At 45.4% G+C, this 15,754-nt stretch overlaps 1 protein-coding gene across 1 annotated transcript in view; it reads right to left on the reverse strand.

Annotated features, from left to right (window-relative positions):
- Epg5 (ectopic P-granules 5 autophagy tethering factor) overlaps positions 1-15,754 on the reverse strand; it is a 79,200-nt gene that overhangs the window by 51,682 nt on the left and 11,764 nt on the right. The window contains exons 4-14 of the mRNA XM_051202212.1: positions 15,573-15,709; positions 15,068-15,175; positions 14,063-14,136; positions 11,844-11,949; positions 8,679-8,793; positions 8,164-8,314; positions 6,246-6,401; positions 4,762-4,919; positions 4,224-4,378; positions 2,458-2,598; positions 1,029-1,193 (exon numbers count right to left, since the gene is read on the reverse strand). Coding sequence (XP_051058169.1) covers positions 1,029-1,193; positions 2,458-2,598; positions 4,224-4,378; positions 4,762-4,919; positions 6,246-6,401; positions 8,164-8,314; positions 8,679-8,793; positions 11,844-11,949; positions 14,063-14,136; positions 15,068-15,175; positions 15,573-15,709 — 1,466 coding nt within the window. The remainder of the gene's footprint in view (positions 1-1,028; positions 1,194-2,457; positions 2,599-4,223; positions 4,379-4,761; positions 4,920-6,245; positions 6,402-8,163; positions 8,315-8,678; positions 8,794-11,843; positions 11,950-14,062; positions 14,137-15,067; positions 15,176-15,572; positions 15,710-15,754) is intronic.

Here is a 15,754-nt window from a genome sequence, read left to right on the forward strand (position 1 = left end):
GCAAGCAATAAATGACTTGCTCCAAACAAAAGGGGCCAGATAGTTGTAGAGCTAATTTCTCCCCTTGTCCCTCCCAAATGTTCACATTATGATCCATGAGCTAATTAGTAACACCCAGGTAGAGGCAGGAAATCACTAGCATGTCTCTCAGGAGACTTGGCATCTTATAGCAAGCCCTTAATAATAACTACTAATAATCCTAACCTAAGGAGTTAATATGTGGAGGAACTGCCTCTAGCTCTCTGTAATAACTCTATGGGGAAGGCCTATTAATATCAATGTGTACAGATGAGCAACTGATGCCCAGAGTTCAGGAAGTTTGTTCAGAGTCACATTGTCAGGAAGCCAGAGCTGTGATCAGAGGGAAGTCAAACTTCTAATTCAGGGAGACCATAGAAAACAACTCCAGCAACAATACGTAGGGCAAACTGCAGGATGAAGAAAGACCCCAGGCAGCAGATACAACTGGAGGAACTGAGGTATCCAGCCAGAGACATCACAGCACACTCCAATGGTCTACGGTCTAAAGGGAAGACTTTCTTTGCTTGTTCTTTGATCGTGGGTGCACATAGAAAGCCAATGGCCAGCAAGCTCCATGGATCTGTCTGTGTTCTCTTGTCCAGTGCTGAAGTTATGTCCCAGCTACTGCACCCAGACTCTGCATACTGGCTAGAGATGAAACCTGGGGTCTCACTATGGTGCAGCAAGCACTTTCCCAACTCCCAGCCCAACAGAATACTTTTTTTAATACTCTGTTAATATTTCATTAGGGGATGTTCATGACACAAAACAGAACTGAAGAAAGGGTACCTAGGAGACGTAGCTCAGTGGCAGAGTGCCTTCCACACAAGTTCAAAGTCCTAGGTTCAATCCTCAGAGGAAGAGAGAGAAGGCAAAGAGAGCTGAAACTTAACACAGCTGAAAGGAGCTACAGGCCTAGCAAAAGACAAAGAGGTGCCAATGCTCTAGGAAAACACTCCCCTGAAACTAACGCATGTAAAATCTCCTGCTTCTCAGGAATGGCTTACCTGTTCAGCAAATCCCCAATTCAGGCCTTCTAGGATCACACAGGCCAACTTGTTCTTCACTCCTGTCAGGCTATAGTTCAGTAACCAATCCCGAATCACAGCTACCTCAGAGGCAGAAGGCTGCCACAAGTACAACGGCAATTCTTTAAACAAGTATAAAGAAACCTTTTCAAAAAAGAAAACAATAATTAAATGTAAGACTCAAGAACAGCTTCAAAGCCAGCCTGGGCTAACAAGACTCAGTCTCAAAACTTTTTGAGACTTTTATAAATATTTAAAATATATTGATGCTTTTACTACAAAATTTAAAAAAAACCTCACTAATTTTAATATAAGAACTTGTAGGTATGATATATGGAGTTCATAAACAAAATTAAAATACACAGTCTAAAAATGAGTCAGTCTTTGAAACTACAGATTGGCAAAAACAAAACAACAAAATACACACACACACACACAGGTACCTATTTGAAGACTGTCATCAAATACACATCTGGGATCTATGCTTTGGAATCTGTACTGAAAACAGGGCTAGTGAGATGGCTTAGCAGGCAAAGGTGCTTGCCACCAACCCAAAACAACCTGAGTTTGACCCCTAGAATCTACACGGTGGAAAGAGAAAGCAAGCTGCCCTTTGATCTCCACACACATGCAAGACACGTTCAAGGTACAGTGCGCCGTACACATCCACGCACTAAATAATAAAAGTAAACAGAAATTTAGTGAGAACTTACACAAGCCTCTCAAAAATATATTCATTAGCAATTAAGCCAGACACAAGAGGCTGCCCACTATGGTAACACTTACATTAAATGTCTGAAACAGGCAGCCTTGTGGAGACAGAAAGCACATTGGTGGCTGCTTAGGGCCAAGGAAGATGGGAAGAAGGAATGAAGCTAAGGGTTTGGGGAAGCTGGTGAAGGTGGTTTCTCTGTGTGACGTCGAGTGCTCAACAGACGGCTGTGCTCATGGCTGCACCTCTCTGTGGCCACTCTAGAAATCACTGGCACGCACACCTTCAGCCGGTAAGCGTTGATGAATTTTACGGCAGCCTTCTTTAAGACTGTGTAAGGTTGCAAGAGGGGCTAACTACAACAAAAGGTAGAGGGCAGCACTGTGCCACTCTGACACTTGGGAGCCGTCCTTTGCAGGACAGTCATTTCCTACAGTGTTCCGGTTCTGTCACTGCTTCATCAATTCAGAGTCCTTAATTCATCCACCCATGTTTACTTGTTTGCTCTGGTTTCCAATTCAGGTATCTCTGATGACAGCCTGGCTGTCCTACAACTCACTTTGTAGTCCAGGCTGCTCTCGCCTACATCTGCCTCCCTGAGTGTTGGGATCCCAAGCATGCTCCACCACTCCCGGCTACTTCAGGGTTCTTTCAAAGTAACAAATAGACAGCATCCTTACCAGTCAGCATCCTTACCATTCCAACCTGGTCGATGGTTTCTTGCACTCTATCCAAAAGGACAGAAATAATCTCAGGGTGAACAGCCGTGATGGCCCCCAAAAGCTCTCTACCAACCTTTGAAAAAGTCTCTCGGGTGGACAGGGTGACATAAGATACCTAAATGGGGGGGGGGGGAGAAATGGTACTTTTCATGCTAATTATCAATCAAAACATATTTTCATAGATTTTCTTTCCCACAAAACAATCTCACATTGAGCCTCAGCTGACACTGTGTTCAAAATATGTCAGAACTTGAGATAGCAAACTATCCACCTTGAGACTAGAGGGGGTGGAGAACAGGAAAAACAGCAACTATTTATAACCATGAGTTTGAGTATGACTTCTAAGCATAGTGTATCCCAGCAATGTATGGTGGGAAAGGGCCTGAAGCCACACGCTTGGAAGCCTGAACCAGAAGAATCATTTGAGCCCAGGAGATGGAGGTCTTTGGGCAACATAGTAAGGTCTCATCTCAAAAAGAAGTTTCTCATTCACAACATGTGTGAGGGACATTCTGTGTGTATGTGCAGGACATTCTGTGTAGGGGACACTCTGTGTGTGGAGGGGACATTCTGTGTGTGGGGGGACATTCTGTGTGTGGGGACACTCTGTGGGGGGTGGACACCCTGTGTGGGGGACACTCTGTGTGTGTGGAACATTGGGGGGGGGGACATTCTGTGTGTGTGGGACATTCTGTGTGTGCAGGACATTCTGTGTGTGGGGACACTCTGTGTGTGTGGGACATTCTGTGGGAGGGACATTCTGTGTGTGGGGGACACTGTGTATGGGGGACACTCTGTGTGTGGGGGACACTCTGTGTAGGGGACATTCTGTGTGTGGGGGACATTCTGTGTGTGGGGGACACTGTGTGTGTGTGGGACATTGTGGGGGGGGACATTCTGTGTGTGTGCGGGACACTGTGTGTGTGTGGGACATTGTGGGGGGGGGGACATTCTGTGTGTGAGGGACATTCTGTGGGAGGGACATTCTGTGTAGGGGACATTCTGTGTGTGGGGGACACTCTGTGTGTGGGGGGCATTCTGTGTGTGCGGGACATTGTGTGTGTATGTTTGGGACACTCTGTGTAGGGGACATTCCTCTAAGACAAACACCCCATCTTCAGAGGTTCACTGTGCCTGCTCACAAATGGTCAACACAACTGGGCTGGATGGTGCAGCTGTCATTCACTCTGAGGAGAGAGGAATGGGCCCCCACCCGAGAATCCAGCCATTTTTATGCAGTTTTGTCCTAACTGCTCATGACCCCAGCATTTGGGATCTCAGGGAGATCCTTGCAATCCTTGCATTTCTCCTCTATTAGAGAAAGAGCAGCCTGTCATTGTGTAATGAAAGTTGACAAGTTATCTTTTCTGTTAAAGATCTACAACTAATAGCAGAGCTAAACCAAAACTTCTCTTCCAAGTCCTGTATTTCAAGTGACTTGGACGTCACATCCCACGTCTCTGACAGGGGTGGAGGAGTGATATTTGGTGTGTGGCTATAGTAATAAAAGCTGCAATGTCCGGCTGTGCAAACCAAAGGTTTGCATCAAATGTCGAGAGAGTGGTGGGAAATAGAATACTAAAATACAGCTTTTCAAACCCCTGCAGCACAAGGTGTTAGTCTGATGCTCCATCCAGCCCGTAAGCATGGGCAATGTCTCAGTGAGTCACAGCTTTTAAAAGCAACACCCAAGGGTGAATGGACAGTAGGAAGAAAGTGCACAACACGCCACATTCTAACCTCATATATCTCCAGAACAATCATTTTTATGAAGTCTTCATCTACATTGGTTCTTCTGGCCCGAGCCATCTGAGCAAAAGTTGTCAGAAGACAAATCTCTTCTGAGCTGTTCATGGAAGAAAGACACTTCTCCAAATTTGCAAAATGTTCTGGGTCTGCAAAATCATATCAAAAAAATTTCAAGTGGAGAAAGAGGTTCATATATGTAGTTATACTGCCAGAAGGAAAAACAACATAAAAATTAAATATTTAAAGATAAAAAGGGTCTTCCCTTTTCCAAAATGGACTCTGGTTCAAAAAGAAAGCTGTATCAGTTGAACTCACACATGCAAAGAAATGATTCATCAAAGTCAGGCCACTGGGCTTGCTGCACAGAAATCGGACCTAACTGAATCGGGTTTGAGATGTGTCAACTTCTACCTAACACTATGGAACAATGAAACAGTCTCCTGAATGTCAAAATCACGCCACCGTGCTTCTAAAGGCGCAACGCAGAGAGAGTGAAGCACGCAGGGGAGAGGGGCCCCCAGTCAAGTACCTTGGAGCTGCCTCTTGCAGTCGGCCGGCTGCAGGGAGGCACACAGGTGCTGCAGGTTCCCACTCTCGGCCTGATGCATGAGGTAGAAGAGCTTCCAGAGCATCGGGACCGACAGCGTGCCAAAGGGCATCTCAGACATGAACAGCCAAATGCCAAGTCTGCACATTGTACAAAGCAACAGGGAAAATGGAAATAAGACTTCATCTGTCCCACTTCCCTAACTTCCCAACACACACGCTCGCACACACACACACACACACACACACACACACACAGGGTGGGGTACCCTTTATCAAAAATGCTTTGTACCAAAACTACGAAATTTTTGGAAATTTTTTTATTTTGGAATATTTGCACATATATAACAGCATGTACCATGGACGAGACTGAAGTCTAAACATGAAAGCAGGCTGCTACATAATTCACAACAGCCAAGGTATGGACCTAGATGTCCATTAATAGATGAATGGATAAAGAACAATGTTAATCGACAGAAGGGCTATTTGGAGAGAGCAAGCAGACCAGTCAGAGGGAAGACAACCAGAGAGGTAGAAGGGGCAAATATGTGCAAGATACAATGATAGGATGTGGGCATTTATGTGTACTTTGTACACACAGCTCTAATGATAATTTTATACAATATTTTTACTTTACATGTGTTTACTTTGGCATAACACATGAGGTAAAATGTGAAATTTACCACTTATAACATAGTATTAGCATCAGAAGTTTCATATTCTTGATCTTTCTGTGCTAGGAGTGCTCAGTCTACATACCCCCAACAACTCGTCCCACCCTTACAAAAACAAAGGCAATATCATCATCACAAATTTACAGGAGACATGGAGAATATTAAGAAAAAGTGCTGGGTTTTAAACCCTTTTTAAGACCCCAATGAGAGAGAGGCTTTCTTAGAGTTACTATTGCTATGATGAAACTCGATGACCAAAGCAAGTTGGGAAGGGAAGGGCTTATTTAGCTTATACTGCATGGTGATTTGAATGGCACCTCCAGACTCAAGTGTTTAAATGCTTGACCAACAAAATGGCACTGTTGAGGGGTGTGGCCCTGATGGAGGAGGTGTGTCACTGTGGCACTGTTGAGGGGTGTGGCCCTGATGGAGGAGGTGTGTCACTGTGGCACTGTTGAGGGGTGTGGCCCTGATGGAGGAGGTGTGTCACTGTGAAGTGGGCTTTGAGGTCTCATATGCTCAAATGCCCAGTGTGGCACACAGTCTCCTTTTGCTGCCCCACATATCAAGATGTAGGACTCTCAAACCCTTCTGCAGCATCACGTCTGCCTGCACGCCACCACGCTTCCCACCATGATGACAATGAACTGAACCTCTGAAACTGTAAGTCAGCCCCAATTAAATGTTTTCCATTATAAGAGTTGCCATGGTCAGGGTGTCTCTTCACAGCAATAGAAACTCACTAAGTAAGACACACTTCTACATTCTCGGGCAGGAAGCCCTTACCTCTTACCTTTTGGCTTTCAGGACATGTAGGACAGCTCTGAGAAACAGCTCATCAAATTCAATCTGCAGTTTCTCCATGGAGTAGGGCTGCAGTGTTAATGCCATGCCTGTGTTGTGGCTCACATACTGTGCCCAGTGGTCACTGACATAGCCAAGGGTCATCCTGAGCATGAGGAAGCAACACAACACTTCTCAGTCACTCACTCAGTGTCACCTGGCATCACATATGAAGGGCTAATGTTAACTGCTCCGCTCTGAAGGCCGTCTTAGTGCGGACATGAAAACCAGCCCTCATGGTAAGTACTCAGCAACAGGCATAAGAACACTAGGAAAAATGACTAATCCATCACATGGCTGGTACTGGCATTTCATGTCAGGCTGCATTCACAGCTATCCCCCGCTGCCTGTGGGCTGCAGGGCACAGGATGGATACACACGCTAGGATCTCAACCTTGTAAGAGACCCCAGCCTTTGAGGGCATCCTATAATCTTCATAAAGCTGACTGAAATCTAAAATAAAATAATGTAAACCCATTCCGTTTGGAAGAAAGAGATTTTGCATTTTTATGAACTTCTTTTTGAGGGAAGAGGTTGGAAAAAAAATAGCCTATGTATGTGCTACAGGGAATAATTCACACACACACACACACACACACACACAAAATGAAGATGTAGGAAAGGGTATGAAGTGGATTTAGAGAAGCACAGTACATAAACTCAAAACATTTTCAAACACTTGCTAATAAAACCATAAACGCACACACTTCACTCAAATACATGAAGTTCTCCCAGTTGAAATAGAGTGTGACTCACTTCAGCCTCTGAAACTCTCCTAAACATTTTAAACTACAGTAGGAAATGGAAGAAGGATGCTAGGGGAACAGTGACTGCAGTGGCAATTCCAAGGAAAAGCAGGCTGTGGATGGGAGGAGGGAGCAAGTAAAAGGGAAAGAAATGAAGGCCTGTGTGGCGGTGTAAAAGAAAATGGTTCCCAAAGGGAGTGGCACTATTAGGAGGTGCGGCCTTGTTGGAGTAGGTGTGGCCTTGTTGCAGAAGTGTGTCACGGTGGGGGTGGGCTTTGAGGTCTCATGTATGCTCAAGTCACACTCAGTGTCTCAGTTCACTTCCTGTTGCCTGTAAGATGCAGAACTGATGGGAGATGTCATTCTGTAAATATGTTTCTCAACTGGTTAATGAATAAAGCACTGTTGGCCAATAGGAAAGCAAGATAGGCGGGACTAGGAGACAAGGAGGAGTGGAGGAAGGAGTAAGGAGGAGTCAAGATGGAAGACGGAAAGAGTAGAATGCCGGCGGCCTCTCTCTCCGGTAAGATAAGACCGCGTGGAGATTAATAGAAATGGGTTAATAATTAAGACAGAGCTGGCCAATAAGAAATTAGTACCTGGCCAACAGCATTATATCAAATACAGAGTCTCGGTGTGTTAACTGGGGCTGGCACGGCGGTGGGACAAGACCGGCGGCGGGCGGAAAAATCTCCCTCCTTACACAGAACTCTCAGCTCCTTCTCCAGCACTGTGTCTGCCTGCATGCCACCGTGTCTCACCATAATGATAACAGACAGACTCTCTAAACTGTAAGCCACCCAATTAAAGGTTTTCCTTTGTAAGAGTTGCCATAATCATGGTGTCTCTTCATAGCAATAGAAACCCTAAGACAGCCTGCATCTCCCTTGACCCTTCTCTCCAGAAGCAGCTTTAAAAATCAGAACTCAAACAATAATTATATAAAAAAAATCAATTAAATCTATGATAATCAAATGATCTCTCTGGAAACATTTATAAAATCCCCATCTACCTGACGGGAGAACTATCTCACTTTTATGAGACGACCGAAGTACAAACATCCCTCGCAGTGCTGTGTCTAAGCAAGGAGATATCAACATGATGTGCCAACAGCAGTACTACCTGATCAAGTATCCAATGCGCTTCACAAACTGCCGATAGCGGGCTCTGTTAAAGGTTTCTAACCCCATGGCCAGGAGTTCCACTAATGAGTTGGCAAAGGCAAAAATTTTCATCATCTCTTGGGGTCTTGTTGTTTCAGGTAAATAATCACCTAGAAGTGAAACAGATAGGAAAAAAATATAAATTACTATGACAAAACACTACAGAACACAGGCGTATGATTCAGTGAGAAAACCAGGACAGGGAGGAATTAATCCCATCCCTCTGGCTCAATGTCAAAGTTAAACAGGGAATTTGAAGGAATGCACATTAATATTAATGTATTTAACCTAGGTAACATGTACACTAGTCAGCCTTCCTCATTTAAGCATGAAGAAAAACACGAAAGTAAACATGACAAGGGAGGTTTGCACAGGAAGAGCCCCCATCAGCAGCCCACCCAAACGCAAGACTTGATGCTTCCTATGTGGGTTGTCCAGTACCACCTTTCAGTTATGACCAGAAAAGTTATCTACCTTTTGCTTTAAACCCAAGGAGATGCTGAAAGAGTTCATGAAAGGGAAACTGGGACAAAAGGATGACCAGGTCATCTTCATTAAGTAGGATCCAACTGGTCTCAGGGTCTTCATCCTAAAGGGAAGACGCCACATCACATCACATCAGCTAACCAGTCTGGGCTTGAGGAACTCAACCATCCAAGTCACAATGCGGTCCTTACAGACACCTCCTCAAGGGCCGTGAACCAAACAGCCTTAGAGCCACAGACACCCTTGAAGGCCTTGAGAATGCAAGTATAATTCATATGTATCTGGGTCATATCCACTGTTCAGAGCCTGAAACAGCACTCACTAAATTTCTATCATGAAGAAGATAAGAAAAAAAAACTCTGCTAGGAAATCAGGGCATTGGTGACGCACACGTTTAATCCCAGCACTTGGGAGGCAGAGGCAGGCAGATCTCTGAGTTCAAGGCCTGGTCTGGTCTTCAGAGAAAGTTCCAGGACAGCCAGAGATATACAGAGAAACCCTGTTTCAAAAACCCAAAAGAAAACACAAACAAAAAAGCCCTCTTCTAGAGTGAGGACCTTACTATGAGGCCCACTGCTCAGACAACAAATTAACAATTAATTAATTAAACAACCATATTCTACTATAGGCCAAGTTATTCACAGCTACAGTCCTCTTCTACTCAAACTCAAAGTCTGCTATCACTTTCATCAGACTTTTGAGGAAGCAGCTAGCATTTACTACAGATGCCTCAGGTTCTGTGAGCAAGACAAAACTGATCAAAGGTTACTCAGGGGACACCTCTGGGGTCTCTGATACAGAGCCCTAATGTCACCTAGAAATCAAGCTAGCATGTGTCCCCCATATGCATTACATCAAAAGGGGAGGGTTTGAATGTATTACAGCAAGGGATTGATCAAGCAACTCAGCAATTCATTCACAATATCCTGAACACATTCTTCTTTATCCACTGTTTCCACTACAGTTTAGTTATATTTTTGCCCCATGATTCATGTATCAGTAGCTTAGTCCCAAGTCTAGTAGTACTGGAACTTAGTGTGTGACCTTAAAGAGTCAAGCCTACTTCAAAGCCCTTAATTATTGTTGGTACTTCCCTTAAAATAAAACAAGGGGAGTTCTCATAAGGAGAGGGCTATAAAAGGACCAAGTCTGGCCCTATCCAGCTCCCACACTTCCTGTTCTGAGATGAGACTCTCTGCACTCTGCCATCTATTATGGAGCCTGTTCTGAGATGAGACTCTCTGCACTCTGCCATCTATTATGGAGCCTGTTCTGAGATGAGACTCTCTGCACTCTGCCATCTATTATGGAGCCTGTTCTGAGATGAGACTCTCTGCACTCTGCCGTCTATTATGGAGCCTGTTCTAAGATGAGACTCTCTGCACTCTGCCGTCTATTATGGAGCCCCACCAGAGCCTATGCCATGCTACTGGGGCCTTCAGCCTCCAAAACTGTGACCTCATTAAACCTCTGTTTTTATAAAGCTAACTTGCTTAAAGTATATCAAGTAATGCAGAATAGAATAATATAATGGCTAACACTATAGTTCTTGACTCTGGCTGAACATTGATCACCCGGTAGGCTCAGAAAACTTACGACTATGTGTGGGCCCGACAAGCTTTATAAATTGCCCGTGAGCCTTATGTGGGGCTAGAGTTGAGACACAAAGGTGTGGGCGAACCACAGGCCTTCCCTGAAGCTGGCTTTACAACCCAGGTTAGCTCCTAATAGACTCGAGCACTAAGTTCCTTGGCTTGCTCTTGTTTCTCCTCACTTGCTGCTAGTTTTGTTGAGTTTTTCATTGTTTTGTTAGGGAGGAAGCTTTTATTTTTTTTGTTGATGGTGGTCTTTTGTATTGGGGGGGTCTTGCTATGTAGCCTAGGCTGTCCTACATCCCAGAATCCTCCTTCCTTTTCCCACTAAGTGCTGGAAATCCAGGCATGCACCATGATGCCCAACTCCCTAAGATCCTGAAATCACTAAACGTTTTAGATTGCCAACCAAGAAGGAAGCATCAATGTAGAATCTGTCCTGGGGTTAACTTCAGGGAAACCATCAAAGAGAGGGGGAGAGAGATAGAGGGGGAGAGAGGGAGGGGAGGGAGAGAGGGAGGGAAGGAAGGAGGGGAGGGAGAGAGGGAGAGAGAGGGAGGGAGGGAGGGAGGGAGAGAGGGAGAGGGAAAGGGAGGGAGAAAGAGAGGGAGGGAGGAATGAAGGGAGAGGAAAGGAGAGAAAGAGAAGGAGGAAGAGAGGGAGGGAGGCAGACAATTTTGAAGAAAGACCACTCTAGGGAAAGCAAAGAAGAACAAGAAAATGCCTCATTAGAGTTTCCCAGCAAGTGTTAGCACACCCACATCACCTCCCACCGCCTGCCCACCTGCTGCAAGCCGCAAGAGGTAACAGAACCAAACAGCTGCAAATGGGAACACTCGTCCCCAATGGGCCCACGGGACCTCACAGCAGTGCGGGTCACTCTGAGACAGCGGTCAGTTTCTACTCCTCACACAGAGGGTTCTAGTGAGTCAGGTCAGCGAGCATCTCAGAACATCAAACCAGGGTTTAGGGCAGAGTACATGCTGTATCTGTAATGTACAGAAACCCCTGCCTGCACCCACTGAGCCTCTGTGCTGGCCAGATCTGGAGCTCAGCCAGAAAGAGGCCAGGGAACTGCTAATGAGCAGAAGAAAAACTCCCTCACAAATACACCACTAACTACTTGCCGGGGAAAGAAAAATCCATAAGAATTTTCTTAAAACTTTTTAAAATTTGTCTTGAGAAGCTAGATTTTGGTCATTAAATTTTCATCAAGATTATTCAGCACAGGCTGTCTGTGAGACCCTGGTCCCAGGAACCTGTCACCAAGCAAAATAAAACCTTAACATAATTGAACCAAGTATCACTCTGCCGCCTGAGCACATCTACAAAAGGATGTCAGGAGGGGCCCCTGGCGTGGGGAACTTGCTCTAGAGGTTCTGTGTCTAACAACCCCATGACCTGAGGAGTCACATCAGCTGTTCCTATCTGTAAACAAAGGTCCCTGCGGAATCTCCTCATAGGGTTCCTGGGAGAATTGACATTTATGAGACAGTGCTTAGAGCAACGCTCTGTCCGTAAGAGCTCACAATTGACTGAAGAGAACCCTGAAGACAGCTACCTCTTCTCCTCCTTCGTCTACGAGTATCCAGTTCCCAGATGCAGGCCCTGAAGACGATGGCTTCCACTCACTGGGCTTCATGTGGCACATATACTCCGCTCGATTTCTAAAAGACAACAGACACGGTTCTGCCCATGTGAACAGAGAAAGCCTGACATGACACAGATTTGGGTCATCTGTCCTAAAGAAGAGTCAGGAATCAGCCCAGCTGCCAAACAGTTTACAGTATCAAACACAAAGTAAGAACTCAGGCCAGAAATAACAGTGCTTAGCTTTAAATCCCAGTACTCAGAAAGCAGAGGCAGGCAGAACTGAGTTCAAGGTCAGTCTAGGCTAGATAACTAGCTGCATGCCAGCCTAGGATAGGTGATAACAAGTTCTAGGTCTGGTCTACATAGTGAGACCCTGTTTCACAAAAAAAAAAAAAAAAAAAAATGTAAGTCAAGGCTGGAGAAACGGCTCGGTGGTTGAGCACTTGCTGCTCTTGCGCATGACCCAGATTCAGTTCCCAGCACTCATGTCAGGCAGCTCTCAACGACCTATAACCCCAGCTCCAGGGATCCAGAACCCTCTTTCGGGCTCCATGGGCACCTACACTCACATATACACATCCTCACACAGACACACACAAGTACCCATGACTAAAAATAAATCTTTTTAAAAATGTGTCTTATCAAAACTTAAAAGTTATTACGCAGTTAATAGAGAGGCTGGTTTGAGGCCAAAAAGTACACATGAAGGCAAACCCACCCTGGTCAAACAGTGTCTCCCTGCTCAGCAGCAGCCTCTGCACGTGAGCAGTAAGGATGGAGGCCAGAACAAGCAGCAGGGTCTTCCAAGCAGTCATTCCATTTGATGAGCAAGGCAACCGTATCAGTTTCCTCTTGAACCACCACCTAGCTTGAGTCCTCACTGAAAACACACCCACCCACTCCTCTCTTTAGCCATAAACCTACAAACTCCAGCTCTGGAGTTCATTCAGACGTGTCCCTTTCAACAGGGAAAACGCCAATCAGGAGCCACTTGCATATTGTCAGGAACCTTAGTTCTTTTTCTATATAAAACAGTCCTCCTTCCTGCGTCTGCTAGCATTATGAATACTCCACCCCCAGTCTCTAGTCGGCTCACACAGGTCTAGAGTTAGGAGCAACACATTGCTTCTCTGCATTCTTTAATCAGCTACTAAGACATTTCCCAGGAAAAAGGCGTCTAGGCTCCCACAATCTATCCGCTATCATGACCCTAGTCAATACAGGCCCAGCGGCAGGTTGGCTGGTAATAACAGTGTTCAGGGTCACCAACAAACAGGCTCTGTGTTCTCCCTGGCTCAAAACATGCCTGCTCTTTTGCTGTGTGCTTGGTTGGGGTCCTGAGCCAGGAGAAGCATAAATGTCTCTAGCCAACAGTAAAACAATGAAAAGTACAGACTCTTCTCCCTCCAATCCACCATTTAGCCAAACACCCCCCACCACCACCATCCCCCCCCCCATCCCCAACGCACTTTTTTTGAAGTATGGTCTTGGTGTTATCCAAGTTTACCTTGAACTGAAGACTCTTCAAATAGTCTCCACCCCTGGAGTGCTGTGGTAACAGGTGTGTCCCACCACACCTGGCCTAATCTCCCTTAAGGACAATTTTTGCTCCCAGTTCAAAAACCTTTCACCTGTTCACAGGCCAAGCCATATCAAGTGCAGCTTCTTCAGCTTTCATTTCAAGGCCTCTACCCTCCAGCCCCCACCGCAGTTACTCACCTTGATTATCATCGCTTTCAGCTACCTACACCCCAGTCCTCTGCACACCCTATTCTATTCTCCCCGGCACTCACCTAATGAAATCCAGCCCACTCTTCAAAGCCGACTCATCCGCTGCGGACCTGTCTGACTCCTCAACTCCTCACTGGCTACACTCCTCCTGTAGTGCTCCACAGTTAACACTTACACCAGATCCCCTTATACTATCCCTTAGTCTGTGGCACCTTTTACAAAGACACACACAATGAGAGACAAACCCACTAGAAGGGGGTCCACAAAGACGGGTTAATAAGCAGCGAGACCAATCACTTTGGGGCAGGGATATCAAATCCAAAGGAAATCTGCAGTGTTAAATTCTAGAATGCCAACACTTCCCTTAGCAGTTCTCTTTGGATGTGGGCAGTTAAGAAAACCCACCCTTTGGTAGAGTATTTCAGTTTCTACTTCACAAAGCTCTTCCACACTTACTTGACAGGAGACATCAGCAGGGCAAGGGACTGCATAAAATGAAAGACCCCTGAAGGGTTATTCAACACTTTGATCTGAAATCAGAAAATGAAAAAAGCATACTGTAGAAAACCAGCTCAAGCTGGTTTACATGTATCTAATAAGCAAGATGCTAGTCGGAGGACAAAGCTGAGCCTGACTCCTGCTCCAAAGCACAGGGCGCAGCTGCAGTAGTTACCTGCACACTATCTAAGGGCAGACGATGAGTGGCTGATGTCAGACATCTGCAGCAGCTGGGACGGGACCCAGCACTGATGCTTTAAACCAAGAAACAAACAAGAAAAACCCAGGCTCCACAGGAGTTGAGTTGAATTTGGCACACATTTTGGTACCTGATATCTGAGTGGTTGCTATGAATAATAAAAATGGCCAAAAGGTGCTCGGCAAAGAAGAAACTATACACCATACGGTCAACTGGTTAGTGTATGCAGGTTGCCAACAGGCTAAGACCTCTGTGCTATGCTAGCAGATTAATGTAGAGAGGTGTGCCAATTACTACAGAAGAGAAAAACAGTCCTGGTAAGCTGTCCTACTCCAAACTCTTATCAAATTAAACACTTGTGAGCCTACTCAGCTGGGTTACATACGAACTTTTGCAATTCTGTCCTAATTTCTTCACCTATACTTCTGGTTTACAGGTTTTATTTGGGGAGCCAGAGAGAGGGCTCAATAGTTAAGAGCACTCACTGCTCCCCGAGATATCGAGGGGAGGGTTTGGTTCCCGGCACCCAGATCAGCAAGCTCACAACCACCTTTAACTCCAGTTCCAGGAGATCGATACCTTCTAGCCTCTGCAGACACCTGCACACATGAGGTGCACATTAAGTACATGCAGACACACAGCACACAAGTAATGGAGATATGTAAGTCTTTTACACTTTTATTTAAATAGCGCTCTATTAGGTCTCTGGGGGAAAATAACTAATAAAATCCCCAGCCCACCCCCAGAACAGAAGATCATCATACCTGTATGAAAGGAACAGCCCACTTACTGACGCCAGCCGGGCACCGAAGAATGTGGTTGAGGAGGAAGAAGTGATCTCCAGGACAGCCAACTCTTTGTAACACTGACACCTGAACAACAAAGGATCCATGGGTTCACTGGTTTAATAAACTCATGTTCAAAGGGAGCTGGGGTGCACACAGTCTTTCTAGAGTACCCAAACACAGGTCCCCTCTGCAATACACCTAAATTTTCCAAATGCTGACACCTTTCTTCTCATGTTAAGTTTGACTAAGCTCATCATCAAACATGAGCAGACACTTGGTGAGTTCAACTCTGACCTGAAAGCCAAAGTTCATTAGAGACAAACACCTTGTAACCATGTGTCATCATCAGAAAAAAGTCATTAACTCATTAAATGAAGCTTCTGGAGAAGCTACAGAAGAAGAAATAGGAAATGCAAAATAAAAGATTATTCTTAAATTACCCAAGCAACAAAAGACTTCTACACCTGCATCTGTTCCCTACCAGTTTCTGCAGCCAGAGAAGGATGTCCTCGTGGAACTGGGCATCTTCACTCACTCTCCTGGTGAACATGAACAAGACACTGATGCACTCCTTCAGTTGACACACATCAGAGGGGATGCTTTCTGTCAGTTTAGAGACTACAAAGAAGAGAGGGTCAGATGAGCCCTCCTGAGGGTACCGGG

This window comes from Phodopus roborovskii, unplaced genomic scaffold (assembly GCF_943737965.1).
Source record: "Phodopus roborovskii unplaced genomic scaffold, PHOROB, whole genome shotgun sequence".
Taxonomy (NCBI): Eukaryota; Metazoa; Chordata; class Mammalia; order Rodentia; family Cricetidae; genus Phodopus; species Phodopus roborovskii.